This window comes from Xenopus laevis, chromosome 4S (genome assembly GCF_017654675.1).
Source record: "Xenopus laevis strain J_2021 chromosome 4S, Xenopus_laevis_v10.1, whole genome shotgun sequence".
Lineage (NCBI taxonomy): Eukaryota > Metazoa > Chordata > Amphibia > Anura > Pipidae > Xenopus > Xenopus laevis.
Window position 1 is genome coordinate 93,968,492 of NC_054378.1, and position 16,742 is coordinate 93,985,233.

General features: G+C 38.6%; 1 protein-coding gene across 1 annotated transcript; it reads right to left on the bottom strand.

Annotated features, from left to right (window-relative positions):
- Positions 1 to 13: 13 nt before the first annotated feature.
- On the bottom strand, positions 14 to 13,447 carry serhl2.S (serine hydrolase like 2 S homeolog). Its single transcript, NM_001086135.1, is given in 13 exon segments — positions 14 to 851; positions 2,000 to 2,093; positions 3,173 to 3,249; positions 5,763 to 5,797; positions 6,117 to 6,196; positions 7,002 to 7,102; positions 7,554 to 7,628; positions 8,510 to 8,529; positions 9,692 to 9,733; positions 10,212 to 10,325; positions 11,037 to 11,174; positions 11,602 to 11,655; positions 13,248 to 13,447. Coding segments are annotated over 12 exon segments (915 nt in total). The 5' UTR covers positions 11,621 to 11,655; positions 13,248 to 13,447; the 3' UTR covers positions 14 to 731.
- Between the last annotated feature and the right edge of the window lie 3,295 nt (positions 13,448 to 16,742).

Genomic DNA, 16,742 nt, shown 5'->3' on the forward strand with positions numbered 1-16,742 from the left:
AGGTGAACGTTTGCCTGGTCCATATGTTTAGACTCATATAAAGCTTCACGAATATTTATAAATAAATAAACAGTAGGTACATGGTGCACGTGGCTCAAATATCCAAACCCTGTCAAGCTGGCTATTGCTTTTATTGAAATCAGATACATTTGGGGGCTTCTCTGCCAATATACGACTTGTGCCATGAGTTGCAGAAACCTTCTGAAAGGTAAATATTGTCACATTATTTGTTTAAAGCATGTTTCCATGCTACAGCTAAGGCAAAGTGACTTTTTTTTGTTTAGTCTTATTCCATAACTGTGCAAAACCATTTCCATTAGAATGAATCCAACACAAAGTCTGGCAGATCAGGAGTATATTTAAAAAAGTCCAACAACAAATATTCAGTGTTAAATTGTCTTGCTGTGCTGGCACAAGTGCAGTCCATTTGCCTTTTTTGGATTAGACCAAATCCTGATTCGCATCTATGTTGGAATTGCATAAAGAGTTTTTATGTTGCATGTTGTTGAACCTCAAAGGTCCTGCAGATGACTTCCTAATATGCCACAGTTCCCTGATGAAAAATGTGTTCAGATATAATTACTATTATCCAGTATATTTTCTACTTGTCCTTCATATTGTGATTTTTCTAGCTCCATGTGGCACAGCATGTTTATGGCTCTCCAGATTAGTACAGGTAGGTGCTATTTTGGATTTGCAGATGAATGAGGGGCGGAGGCATCTCTGCGACTTTAGAGATTGCATTGGAGATATGACCTTGCGTGTAGAAAATCAAAGATGATATTAGCCACCTTTTCTGGCTCATTCAGATGAACAAAGTGGTTCCCATCCACAACTGTAACCTGGCAACGCTAGAAACAGAATGACAGATTAAATACTTTGCTTTCTCAACAAGTTCCAATATCAAGCCATGATTTAACAAGGACAACAATTACACAGCTCTTACATACAACTTTTTTTTTTAATGGAAGATAAGCACCAATGTATGGCTTTGCAATGAAACTTTTTTTCAATGTAATTTAAAAAAAGCTATTATATACAATAAATAAATAGTATGCATATCTATCCCTGGGGTTTGGATTACATGTACTCCACCATGCAGCCATTGGCCTCCTGTATAGCTGATTATAAATGTACCAATAATATTGTACAAAATGTGTATGGTGGCCTGTTGATCATGACCAATATCCAAGGAAATACTGGTCAGATTTTACAATTTTATCTGCAATGCACAGTGTGAGCTACAGCTCCTCCCTAATTCCTGACATACTCTGAATGGCCCCTTGTAGGCTCTCTTACAGCATATCTATAGACTGATTATAATCTTTGCAGAAGCCTCACTAATTAATTACAGTTGTGTTCAGAATAATAGCAGACCAAAATCACTAACCTGATCACTGTTTTTGGTGGGCTTGTTCCAAATAATAGCAGTGTGGAGTTCAATTAGTTAGGTCATTCATTATGTGAAAAAACAAGTGTCAATTACGGCCCTTATTTAAGGAAGGAAGGAAGGCAGCAAATGCTGTGCATGCTGGTTATAGTGTATTTCTATGTCTTTCAAGACATTGTTCAGAAGAACAGCGTACTTTGATTAAAAAGTTGATTGGAGAGGGGAAAACATATAAAGAATTCCAGAAAATGATAGGCTGTACAACTATCTATATTAGTTAAGTGATTCTTAGGAAAGCAACATCTAGTAATATTTTTCAGTTTATACAGTGAATGTTTTGAGCGTGTAAAGAAGAATGCAGACACTTCTATTTTTTTGGAACTAATATTCTTTTGTCTTCACTTTCTGTAAAGGCATAACGCAAATTTGATCTTTTTTTCTTAAGGTTTTGATTTGGAATAGAATGTGCAGCGTTCCCAATGCATCTGCGTGTATGGAAATAAAAGCTATTATAAAGATTTGAGGTTATTCACTTTTTTTTTTATACACACTGCTATTATTCTGAACACAACTGTATGTACTGCTATAAGCATACATAATATAACATACCTCCTTTAGACTTTCTTTGAATCCTTTCAATAAGGCTTGTCCCACATCCGTATAAACCCCTCGCATCATGTCAGCTGTGAGCCCCTCGTTAGCCCTGGAATAGAACTCAGTGTTAGATATGTTGGTATTGTAGGCCCAGAGGTACATAAAACCCAACTGATAAACATACATCAGACAGATAGTGTCATTTTACACTGTCACCTTATAATTCCTATTCGGTTATTTACAATTATAAAGGGTAATTTAAAGGTTGTAATGCCCAGCTTGCCTTCCAGGCTTATACCACTTGGATAACCAGGTTACCCTCAGTTCAGCTAGTGGGTAAGCAAGGAAGGCAAGTACCCACAACACACAAGGTGTGTATAGAAAAAAAGGGGTACCAAGTATCGGTCAATATCTATTGTGTGTGTTACCAACTATTTGCAGTGTAGCTTTTTATAAATGTATGTACAAAAAAATAAATCCAAACAAGAGTCCCAGTAAGTGGAAAATATATTTTCCCCAAGATATTAAGAGATACATGTACTGTTAATATGAATGAATTTTGTTAAAACGGCAGCACCTGCTGGTCAGTTTCTCACCACCAAGTTGTCAGGAGAAAGAAAGCGGATCTGATGTTCTTCTGCTTTGGAAAAAAAATGTAAATCATTCCGAACTAGAAAACTGAACCGCTACTTCTGAACGAACACCACAAAGATCCTTTTCATCCTTCTTTCCGCTGGGCAAAGTGTGCAGTAGAAAGAAAAGCCAAATTTTTTTTAAAAAAAAAGCCTGCTCTTTCCCTCCAGTGAACATGAGCTTGACAGGGGTCATTGAAGAAAGAAGAAAATACCCCAATTTGGTGCAGTTTTCTACACCAGCCAATGTATCAGGTAACTGATTACAATCACCAAGAAGTAACTATTACCAAGCTGGGTTGTGACAATGTATAAATACATCATTTACACCCCCAGCAACACAGTCACACATCCGGCCAAGAAATCAGATGCTGTCTAATTCACTAAACACAATATATAGATAATATTATACATTTTTCCATCATTTTGGGACTGTGCATTAGGTGCTGCTTCAGTCTTAAACAGATGAGTGATTTTCAGAAAATTCATATAAAAACATTCAACTCATTCAAAAGTCATAATAGAATGTGAATAGATTCTTCGTCCCAGCACTCACATGATAATGTTTACTTCCGCCTGAATTTTGCACAGCATCAAAAGGCACTGCTCTGTGGAGAGAGGTAATGAATTGTTCTGGAAAGAGAAGGGGAGGGCAACAGTGTCTATGTTATGTTTAACATGAAACAGGAAGAATCCAGCACTAAGAAATGACTATCACCCTATACAACGTCTACTCAGACACCTATGAAAAATTCCCTCTGATAGGCAGCTGGGCCCTAAATCCTGACTTGCTTTGCCAAACTGCATCCAAACCCCTAGGCCAGGTGCACAGATTGCATTTTCTGCACTGGTGTTGATACAAAAGCAACTTTAATCTTAGTTTGATTCATTTATCTACATGATCTGTTCTATTCTGCCCCATATCTGAAAATGTACTTGTGGCACAACAATCTGTGGGACTCTCTGAGCATCCTGGGAGGCAAGATCTCTAATATGGGAGGTGGGGGAAGGGCAAAGAAGGATAGGCAGGTTTTATTTATAGGGGATTCAATCATTATTATTATTCAATTATGAAAAAACAGATTGCAATAAAAAACACATGTGCAGGCAAATCTAACTGGCTTCCTCCAGTGCTTCACAGATTTTTCCATTTGCATTAGGATTTAAAAAAAAAAGTGGAACACAGTATAAACGCTTATAATTTCAAAGTAAGTCAAATATTATATTTTGACTTATTCACCTGCAGTGTCAGGCATCACTTTTAGATTTACTAGTAGTCTTGCCTACACCAAGGAGTAGAAAAAGCTGCAGTACTGGCCATGTTAAGGGGGGATTAACCTTTCATACCCATGATAAACCACTCCTGTTGTACAACCAGCTCTGCAAAATAACCCACCAAACATTATTCTTTGAGAATAAGTCTGCCAACCAGCACTACATTGGTTATCTTATTGATATCAAAAACAGAGATGGCTGTGCAGTTTGGCTTGCTGATAATATACTATCAAAAGGGCAGGTTATAATGCCATTTAGGTAGTTGCATCTAATGTCTTCGTAATATCAGAGGGTCACAGGACAGTTATCTTACCACCAGAATTGGAAAGCTGTGGAAAAGATGTATCGAAATCCCATTTTAAATGAGAAGAAAAGGCTAAAACTAAGTAAGCTTTATCAGAATGGTCTATATAAATACACCAGTAAACCCTCAAAGTAATGTTGCTCAGAGTCCTCTGTCAAAAGAAACACCACATTTCTTTCCTTCTATTGTGTACTCATGGGCTTCTGTATCAGACTTCTTTCTTTCAGCTGAAACCTCCAGGGCAAGTGCTTAAGCATGCTCAGTTTGCTTCTCTCCTCCTCCCTCCTCCCCTCCCTGCTGTAATTTGAGCCCAGAGCTATGAGCAAGCAGGGAGAGACTGAGGCAGGCAGGAAGTGATGTCACACCAAGCTAACATGGCAGCTGCTATCCTAAACAAACAGAGAACACTTCAAGAGCTGTTTACTCAAGTATGGTAAAGCATTCTGTAGAATAAATATAGTGTTCTAGCTTGCAGTATTGTGGCTAATCTATTTGCAATAAACTGCTTAAGTAACTTTCCTACTCCTTTAAATATACATATATACCAGTTTGGTAAGATTCTTTAATATGCTATGCTAATATGATAAAAACTATCTGTTGCTTAAGTATTCATTGTGGTGGTATAGTTTTCCTTTAAGACATAACTTTTTTGCAGCACAACCTGTTGTATAGCTAAGGGGGATTTCTTTCGCAGTTAGAGAGAGACATTGCCATTAATCACATAATGTCCATCAGGAGCACCTGAAAACTTTAGCAAAAAACTGCTGTAGCTTTTTATTGACTAACTTATTTTGGAAAATTATTTTAAAACTATTCTAGGAACTCTTTTTTGATTTGCACACTTTCATTTTCCCGCAGAATTTAGCATTTTATCACTGAAACCACCTTTACTGGTTGATTTGAATTATGGGAGAGCTATGTGAATAACAAATAACCCAGTGAACTTAGTGTAATGCTGTAGCAAGGCTATACAAGTCACAGCTCAAATTCATACAGGTTTGGGATCCATTTTCCAGAAACCCATTAGCCAGAAAGCTCCAAATTAAGGAAGGGCCATCTCCCATATACTCCATTATAATGAAAAAATCCAAATTGTTATGAATGACTTCGTTTTCTCAGTAATTATAAAACAGTACCTTGTATTTGATCCAAACTAAGATATAATTAATCCTTATTGGAGGTAAAATAATCCTCATGGGTTTATTTAATATTTACATGATTAGTAGACTTAAGGTATGAAGATCCAAATTACAGAAAGATCCATTATCTGTAGAGCCGCAGGTCCTGCTTGGGTATGGAAAAGCATTCTAAAGAATAAAAATGGTGTTATAACTTGCACTGTTGTGGCTAATCTAACTGCCTTGGTAGCTTTCTTTCTCCTTTAATAATCGATTCTATTGTTGCCAAACCAAAGTTCCCAGCATACATACATACATATCTGGTTTATAGTGGCTCTTTTTAGAGGTCAATCTATGATAAACCCCAGTTAATGAATGAGTGTGTCTAGATTATGCCAGTGAGTGTGCCTAAGGGTTACCGTGACAGTGTGTGGATTAGCCATACATACCACAGTTACCCTGATGTCGCGGCTGAAGACTACACCTGCAAAACAAAAAGCCTTTTAGATCAGAAAACTGCTGTAGCCATATTATGTTTCCCACAGTGAAATTAACAATTTGTTCAGCATTTTATCTCTGAATTGTTAGGAACATATGTGGTTAGGGATGTGGCCAGGGTCCAAACAGGCACCAACATTAGACACAAGAAGAATCAGTCACCAATGCTGGTAACTTGTCTTTTAAAACGGTCTGTGGCCCAAATGGGCCAGTTCATTGTAAATAAACGGGGCACAGATGCATGAATTGACAGACATTTACAACAAGTTCTATAGGGCTTTCTGATGGTATAAGTGGCTACTAACCCCCTTCCACAGGCTTAGTACCACGCTGCAGCAGCAACTTTCCAGATTCCAATGTTAGACTGGCATTTGCTTCCAACAGCCTGGAAACACAAAACAAAAAAGTGTTACCTGAAAATAAAGACTTTTCAATCAAACTGCTTTCAGATAATTCTGGGAACAATTTAGAGATAATGTTAGGTACACGTGCCAGGACTGTCTGGAGCCAAAGGGAGAATCTATCATCAGTGATATAGAATATTTGTTTTACGGTAAACTGTATCCACTTCCATGTTAACTTCCTGCACTTGCAAATTGAGGTTGCTGACTTTATTTAGAATGATTACTTGTAACAATTGTATCAGAGTCTCCCTTAAGACAAAGGCAATGATCAACCAGTTTTTTAAAGAAAATTAATTTGTCAACCTTATTGTATTGTGCACAGCCATTTTATTACAGCCTGGAAACACTTTAATAGAGTTAATGAGCTGCACTAAACATACAATTGAACAAAGGCAGATGAAACAAAGCCATAGCCAGCAACCCACCAAATGCACCACATGTTTCCCAGGACATATGAATACCTCTGTGCACCAGACTGGATATCTTGTACTCAATTTACAACACAAACTTTGTGCCCTGCTGTAAATCTCCTCCTGAACTGAAGAGACCTTCCCTGCATAAAGGGGCAATGTACAGTTCAACTACAACTGCATTGCACATTCCAGGCCAGCAAAGCAATGGCAGACCAGTTCACCTTTGTAACTGTAGAAATCATTGTACATGCCCCCCATGTTGTGATGATATTTTTTCAAGTGCATTTGTCATAACGGTCATTCAGCGCGCGCGCACACGCACACACACACACACACACACACACACACACACACACCCCCCCCACACACCCACCTCTGCAGAGCACCTTGTGGCGAGTATATTTTTCCAGCACTCACACCCTCCAAACGAGAATAATAGTTTATTGTCTTTTTCAGGTGAGTCTGGATCATGTCCTGTAAAATAAAAAAGTAGTATAAAAAAGTTTTACTCTTTTACATCATATTTGAGCAATGGAATCATGTGGGATTGTATCCCCATCACAGGCATTGAGTGAATGAAGGGGACATTTTTTATCTTGCATAGATAGTAAAGTAAAAAGACCATATTGTACTTTAATGCATGGCAGTCTATTTGTATAATTACAGTGTATTTAACATGCTTGGGCATAAACAAACCAATCAGAACTGCAGGAATGTTGCTCTTGGTTCACAAATAAAAAAAGTTCTGGGGAAAATGCTGCATTCAAATATCTAGAGAGTGAGTTACAGTATTTACAGTATTTAATAATTTGAGAACAAAACTTATTTACACTGCAGTCTATGAAAGAATGTCAAGTAACTTTGCATACGATTAAATAAACCAGACTGAGTTCCATCCTGGATCTTGTGCTTAATTCAGCCTTACCGCATTAACTGGAAAGAATCCATAAGAATCCAGCAATATGAGTTTCTTGACCAACTCAGGAAAAACAGAAGCAAACTGGAGGAATAATAGAAAGCATGCATGTGAGACAGCATCCCACTATTTTCCAAGCCATAATATACATTGAATCTAACTATCTAAGCATGCACTACGCTGAATCTAAAGGTGCCCATACACTATGAGAGATCCGCTCGTTTGGCGATGTCGTCAAACGAGCGGATCTCTCCTCGATATGCCCACCTTGGGGTGGGCAATATCGGGCTGATCCGATCATGGGCCTTAGGGCCCAACGATCGGATCCTAACGAATAGCAATTGGTGGGACCGCATCAACGAATAGATGCGGCCGCGGTCTGACGGGATTTTTTGTTCCATCCGATCGAGATCTGGCCGACTTTCGGCCAGATCTCGATCGGTGAAGCCCGTCGGGGGGCCCCATACACGGGCCAATAAGCTGCCGACATAGTCTGTCAGCAGCTTTTATCGGCCCGTCTTTGGCCACCTTAAATCTGGGAGCAGAGGATAAAGCAGAGGGCTCACAAGAATAAGAAACACTGAAATCATTGTAGTTAATAGCAGAACTCTATCTGGAAAGATGTTCATGTTTTTGGATTGGAGTCCATCTTGTGCAAAGTGATTGTGCCATAGGTATAAAAGACATTTTTTAATTGAACAGGTTAACCCAAGACACTTCAGCGGGGAGGACAGGAGTAGATTTGTGCTACAAGTCAAATGGCCAAAGGTCTATGCTTTTCTGGCATGAACAATGAAAAATTAGGCTAAATATGTAAACTGACTTCTGTGCCTTGCTGATGTAACTAACTGGAGGTTAATTTGCTGTAAATTATACAACAAATTCATTTGCAAGTACCATAAAACATGGAACCACTGTCCCATGCCACCAAACATGATAAGACTATAAAATATGCCAGAACTTACTAATCCACCGACAACTCCGCCTGGAGAAGAAGAAAACAAAACAAACAACATTTATCTACAGTCAGGAAACTCTATATGCATGTACTTTTATATTAGTAAATAAACAAATAAACAATGGTGTGTAGCTCTGTTCTTTGAGCAAAAATCAGATAAAAATAGAGAAGAAAAAAAGTTATAAAGTGGTCTCTTCCTGGGAAAACCCCCAGTCCAAGGGTTACCAATCTTTTTTGGAATATATGAAAAATTCAAATAGGAAGAGACCTACTACTAGTGAAGCAGTAGCCAGAGTATTTATAAAGTTAAAAAGACTTTATTAGGACACACATTAGTCTAAAGCAGTGATCCCCAACCAGTAGCTCGCGAGCAACATGTTGCTCTCCAACCCCTTGGATGTTGCTCCCGGTGGCCTCAAAGCAGGTGCTTATTTTTGAATTCCCGGCTTGGAGGTGAGTTTTATTGCCTTAAAAGCAGGTGTACTGCCAAACAGAGCCTCAATGTAGGTTGACAATCCACATAGGGGCTACTAAATGGCCAATCACAGCCTTTATTTGGCACCCCAAGAACATTTTTCATGCTAGTGTTGCTCCCCAACTCCTTTTACTTCTGAATGTTGCTCACGGGTTCTAAAGGTTGGGGATCCCTGGTCTAAAGTATGTAGTAATAAAGTCTTTTTAAAAATACTCAGGCTACTGCTTTACTAGTAGTGGGTGTCTTCCTATTTCAACTTTCTTTACTTTTATATTAGCTTTATTATATTTATTTTCTATTAGTTCTACTGCTCAATGGCAGTGCTTCCCCTGCAGCAGAGGCAGCAAAGAAGCACCACAAAGCCTTTGATTCACCTCATTCTAACAAAATTCAGCAGCATTTCATCTGTAGATGTATTGGGTGTTGCTGCCCCCAAAGACCTTGTATTAGATTAGATGCAACAGGCAGGATTAACATTTGAGATGATTAAAGCCAATGGCAGTAAAGGAAGGCTGGGTCAACCATTTTCAAAACAAAAAAAAACCTAGAAGGGGAGCCAGCTTTGTAATAAAGAGGTTGAGATAGAGCCCGAACTGAGAAAACTGGAAAAATAAAATAAAGAAAAAAGAGGGAGAAACCAAATCCCCACAGAAGTCTTATCAAGCTGGAATTGATATAAACAAGAATAGGGCAATAACAAATACAAATACTTACCCATACTGTGTCCCATTATTGAGAATTGTCGCCAACCCAATTCTGAAAAACAACAGAAGAATTTTTAATATACTGGTACCCAGGGGCCCTGTACAGCAATCTGAGATGGTTTACAGCTGCCACAGTTTTTGTATGTAATTTGCATGTTTTATGGATACACCTTGCTATTGCACAGCACTGTGGAATATACTTTTGCTTTAAGTGTTAACAATAAATGACATATTGGTGCCTCCGTGGCATTTTACAAAATGAGGTCAGACATTATGAAATCCAGGAAGGCCCTATGAAAAGGCTCTGACTCTCTTTGCCTTTTACAGGACTTAAACCTGTATCACAAGTGAGGTGGTGATAAATTGAAACTTACAACCTTCTTCTACAGAAGAAAAACAGTTAGTAAAATATTTATGGGATAGTAGACCAAAGAGCATATTTTGGTTGCTTCCTTTAAGCTTTCTTTCTATTCCTGCTGTGACTGCATTTTACAGTAATTGATTATGGTGCCTCATGTTGTTATGCTCACGTGTTACCACTCTGTGTATGTCCGTCACATAGTCAATGTGTTGGTATCTCACTCCTTCAGGCAAATGGGATGACAGCCCATGTCCCGAGAAATCTAAAGCCACAAAATGATGATCTGGGAAGAAATTAAAAACATGGGTTAGAAAATCAAAACTTTTCCAAAAAAAATATACAATAAAAGTACTTTATCATACTAGAAGCCAACATGCTATATCTTCTGGGAGTAATATAATAACTTCTCCATTAGAGGAGTCAGCAAAGCTGTATGTAGTTGGCTTTTCAATAACTATTGTGGACAACCAGAGCAAAGGCTGGTAGGGGATGAATGCAAGAGGTTAAACTATTCTTCCAAATCTATGGTCTAATATGAAAGCATTGTATTGGGAGGGTATATTAACTGTATCACTCATCAATTTCTATTACTTCTTTTCATTATATTCTGATCCTCCATCTGTATAAGAATGGACCTTTACAATTTTTTAATTTGTGTAAGTTCACTGCAGATGGCTGACCCAGAACTGGCCATATATCAACAATTTCAAGTTCCATTTTCTGTTATAAAACATATATGCTGTACTTTTAACTGGCAGGTAAGGTAAAGTTTCGGTGTCCTAACAAAAACTGGGGAAATATAGATCTTTAATTTCCTCCATAGAACGCTGCACAAAGCTAAGTAACAATAGTACCATAGTAGTAAGAAGACTTTATATAAGAGGTTCCCAGATGTTATCAGTGTGGGCTCTGCTTCTGGGGAGGTTACTCATTAAAGCCTAATAGGTAAATTAAGATTTCAGTACATACAACATTAAACAACACCCAGACTTACCATTTGGAAGTAATGGAATCAGTCTGTCAAATGTGTTCGCATTATCCAACCAGCCATGCAGGCAAAGCACAGGACGGCCTTCACTAGGACCCCAGGCTTTAGCTGCTAATTGTCCCCAGGGGACAGAAAACCTCAATTCTGACAAAAAAAAAAGTATGGTGATAATTAATTACTTAATTCTTAAAAAGAATGTTCCCCATTTGAATACCCTTGTGACCAACCAACTGCCAAGAGCCTGCCCAGCTGTGTGTGTCAGCTCTAAAAATCTAACCAATCTCTTGGTGTGTCACTGCCCTTAGGGAGAGAGTTGCCAGTGCTCTTATTGGCAGGACAAGGACAAAAGTCCAAGTATCCACTGTGAGAGCAGATACAGGTATTCAGCTTTTAGATGAGACAGATAGATAGCACAGTTCGTGCTCTATAGGAACAAACATGACCTACTATAAAATGCTGTTATCATGCTATGCACAGCCTGTTTATTAGGTGTGATCTCTTCCAATCGTGAGCTTCCACATAATAAGACATTCTGAAGAGAGGAGAGAGAAGCATTTGAAGTTTACTATACCTTTCAGAAGTGCAGACATTCCTGTGCCAACTTGGAAAGCAGCTCCTCAGTCCTCTATAGGTAGAAGATAACAAGTTTATGTTTAATGGCACCAACCCCAACAGTACATTAGGACCAGTTATACCTATACAGATTCTTTACGAGGGCTAATAACTAAAACACATGTTGTAGATGTGTACACCGAGGGCTTAAGGGGTAATACTGCACTCCTACTAAGCTCCCCTCTACTTATAATTAAAATGTTTATTCGGAGAACAACTTCCCTTATGCTATGGAGTTTACAAAAGGAAAATGGGGGGAAAAAATTATCCGGGTGGGGTCCCCATGATTTATATGAAGCAGGAATATGCAGCTAGCAGTTCTCAGCAGTTGTTGTCCAGCCTGTCAGAAGATAATTGGAAGTAACATTTAGAAGATTCGGTGACAGGTTGGACAATGCCAATATAAAAGTTTAATAATTAGACCTTACTCTGTACCAGAAATGTAGCCATTCTTCTGGGTCTAAAGGTGGCCATAGATGTTAACATTTATTTTACAAGATCTATTTGTTATCGTTAGACCAAGCTTATCTTGAAAAAATGTATCCATCAACAAAAATAAAAGACACTTTCAAGCATTATTGTCTATTTGAAGCCAGAAAAACTGACTAGCTGCCTGCTTGGCCCTGAAAACAATTGGACAATGGATACATTTCACTGTGACTGATGAAAATCTTCTAAGCTGACCAATGTCAGATGAAAAATAAATTCGATGCACGATTGTTCGGTGCCCACTAACCTCATAATAATTTGATGGATTTGTCGGATGGCACTAAGATCGGTCGTTAGGGAGAATAAAATCTGAATATCTATGGCCACCTTAACAGTAAGTCAGGCCCAACCTCTGACTTATATTGTTATAGACGGCATAGTATTAGGCCTTCCAAGGCTACTTCACTGCAAATAAATGTGAGGTCCCAATACATTACTCTGATTAAAGGTCTGGTTCACCTTTGTGTTAACTTTTAGCATGTTATAGAATGACTAATTCTAAGCACCCTTTCATCTGGCCTTCATTATTTTTTTTTTTATATATTAATAGTTTTTGAATTATTTGCCTTCTTCTTCTTATGGTTCTTTCCACTTTTCAAACAGGGGTCACTGACCCCCCCCATCCAGAAAACAAATGCTCTGTAAGGCTACAAATGTATCGTTATTATATTACATTATCATCGTTCTATTCAGGCCCTCTTCTGTTCCTATTCCAGTCTCTTATTCAAATCAATGCATGGTTGCTATTGTAATTTGGACCCTAGCAACCAGATTGCTGAAATTGCAGAGCTGCTGAATAAAAAGCTAAATGACTGAAAAAAAACACAAAGTAATAATGATAAAAATGAAAACCAATTGCAAATTGTTTCAGAACATCACTCTGCACAGCTTACTAAAAGCGAACTCAAAGATAAACCTCCACATACAAACAGATTCGATGTAGTTACTGGTCAGCTGGCCATAGGGGGCGCTGCGCACTGAGCCATAGAAAGAACAGGACAAGCATTTGCCACAGTGCCCTGTACACTGACTATTCTTAACATTATTGACAAAACTTCCCCCTCAAGTCAAAGTCGAGTATCCCGGTCCCCCGTAGCCAGTGCGCGTCCTACTTACATAATAATTAGCCAAACTGAGCGCCGGGTCTCAAGGCTCGGACACCAATGACAACACAAGCTGAGGCGCACAGTTACAGCAGTGTTTCCTTTACCAACAATTTCCGCCCTTGCACGGTCTCCTACAACCTCTATGGAAGGGAACTTGAACTACACAGCCAGGGAATCCGCACCGAAGCGACGTACAGACTTTACACTGAGGTGACCAATCCAGAATGGGAAGCATGGGGTTGCCGGAAGTGGATTTTGACCTATGCGAAGTTCCCAAGCAGGGCTCGCTTCCGCTCTGCTTCTCTGGAACGCTCGTCGCCAAAGCGGTTGGCAGCCATTACTTTGGTGGGCATAGATTGTGTGTCAGACTTTATGTGATTAAATACAACTGAAGGATATGTATGATTGAATCATTGTATAGTAGCATAAAATAATGTAGCAAGTCCAGTTACTTATATTAGACATACCATGACCCGGATGAATGAAAATCTTCATAGTCATATAGCAAATAATGGTATTTAAAAAATATATATAAAACACACACACACACACATGCAGACAAAATATACTTGTGCCTGTTCCTGTCAGTACATAGGACATTCCTAGCAAGATTTTGGTTGGATGTTTTTTCAGTTTGGCAGAATAGATCATTTCAATATGCAAGCCCATAGCAGCTTGTGCTTCACTGATGACCCCCACACTTTTGTAACATTATTCAGTATGTATTACAATGTTTCTTTCCATCTGTACTCTCTAATAGTGATATTCTCTACTAGTGATGTGCAGGCCGGGCCGATACCCCTGCGGGTCATGTGGCTTTGTGCCGACCGCGCACTAGTCTTCGCGGGTGTGGGTTGAGCTCTTCTCCTGCTCTCCCCACCCGCCAGTTCAAATGCCAGCTTTATAACCGCGTGCCAGCTTGCCCTGCCCCTTTTGTAACATCATCAGCAGGGCGGGTCTATAAAAGGAACCCAGAAGTTGGATGTGGGTGGGCGTGGGTGTCCGGGTTGAGTTTTAACCGACACACACATATCACTAATGTGCGGGGCAAGAAAAACTCACCCTGAACTGTGCCCGGCTTCCCCCATACATTTATGGACCCACACCAACCCGCCCCACCTATGACATCATCAAAGGGGCACATACAAAACTGGAAGCCGGAATTCAGAAGCCGGCAGTGTAAGGCCGCTACCCACAAATGGTGCAGCGAGGTCGGCCCAAACCAGTGGATAAACCCGCAGGTATTGAGCCGCACATCACTACTCTCTATATATTAAGTTCCTCTTGAATCCTTCCATTTCTTCGACTTCGAGCTCTTGCTGGGGGGGTGTCTTGACTGACCCAAGCACAATTGTGTCCGATTTACAGAAAAGTGCAATTGCGGTAATTCTGACACATCAGGCTAAAATGCATTAGAAGTAACCTGCCTTGAAACCACAACACTTCTTGAATTTTAGGGGAAACAACTGCATTATGGGGAGGGAAAAAAGATGGTGGAAATTGCACTTGCAGAGGTAATGAGACCTTAAAGGGGTGGTTCACCTTTAAGTTAGCTTTTAGTATGCTATAGAATGGCTTATTCTAAGCAACTTTTCAATTGGTCTTCATTAATTTATATTATAAGCATTCTTCTTAAAACGCTATCAAATGGGGGTCATTGACCCCATCTAAAAAACAAATGCTGTGTAAGGCTACAAATTTATTGTTATTGCTACTTTTTTTTTTACTCATCTTTCTATTCAGGTCCTCTTCTATTCATAATCCAGTTTCTTATTCAAATCAAAGCATGGTTGCTAGGGTAATTTGGACCCTAGCAACCAGATTGCTGAAATTGCAAACTTCAGCGCTGCAGAATGAAAAGCTAAATAACTCAAAAAACACAAATAATAAAAAATGAAGACCAATTGCAAATTGTCTCAGAATATCACTCTCTACGTCATAGTAAAAGTTAATCTAAAGGTGAACAACCCCTTTAAGGTGACCGTGATACTGAAAATTTTATTTTCAAATTTTACATTGTTACTTATAGGTCATGATCGTTTTTTTCCGATAGTTCTGCTTTTGTAAGTAATTATTACTTGATGTTCCTAAACCTGACTGTTTTGCCAACCTGACTGTCCCTTCTCAGCCTGTCAATTAGAGTTTCTAATGCTAACGGACTCCTGCTGCACAAATATGGCAGCTCCCTCATAGAGGAACATGGGGCATCAGACTGGTAATGTAAAAGCATCAGGCAAATACTTTTATGGCAAAATTAAGCATAGCATTCAAAGACAATGTTATGATAGATATAAAAAAAATTATCTTCTGGTGTCAGTATCTCTTTAAGGGGTTTCTTCTTGTCCTGCCTACACTTGTAGAGATGATGCTCTGAACCAGCAGGTGGAGCATTAGAGAAACATAAGATTATTTTGATTAGTTAAATTGAAATAATGAGTCCTCAGTAGCAGAGAGGAAAACATAATATAATGACTAAATATGGAACCTTGAAACATTAAAGGATAAGTAAACCATGAAAATAAGTGAATGTAAAATTGACGAGTGCTATTCTAAGCACTATTGTAATTTAAATTATTTCTTTTTTATTCCTAGATATTAAGGGATACATGTACTGTTAATATGAATGAATTTTGTTAAAACGGTGCCACCTGCTGGTTAGTTTCTGGCCATCAAGTAGTCAAGGAAGTTGTCAGGAGAAAGAAAGAGGCTGCTCTGATTTTCTTCTGCTTTGGAAAAAAAATTAGAAAACTCTCAAATCTTTCCCAACCAGAACATCAGAGCAGCCTCTTTCTTTCTCCTGACAACTTCCTTGACTACTTGGCTTTCAGAAACTGACCAGCAGGTGGCACAGTTGTAACAAAATTCATTCATATTAACTGTACATGTATGCCTTAATATCTCGGAATTAAAAAAAATAAAGAATGTACATTGCAAACGTTCTTAAAATAGCACCCTCATCAATTTTATATGCACTTATCTTACCTATCCTTAATTCCGAGGCCCTGTTCCTCAAACCATCTTCCAACTATGGAGCTTTGAGGAAATCAGAAAGGACATTTTAAATGCAAACAAAGAATCCAACACTTTGCGAACAAATGATTATATATTATATATATATATATATAGCTAGATAGATATATATATATATATAAAACCTTTAAGTCTTTGTTATCAGTTATAATCCGTGCTTAGTGATGCTGTGTGTGTCACATGATTCAGTATTGTAACATAATGTAGCCTTGTTGTAAATATGAGGCAATTATAAGTCAGTTGAGTGGCACAGTGCAATTCCATAATATTTTACATTATGGCGTACATTATCCCTTATATATACATTTACAGCACTTGAAAATAAATAATTGTAATATACACCCATTTAAAATATTCCAATCCAAATCTCAACATTTTTTTGACAAACTCCACCAATAGGCCCAAAACCCAGGTTTGTTTAAGCCCCGCCTTTTTGGGAGTCTCCGATGAAGGTTATACTTTCTCTCATACGGTT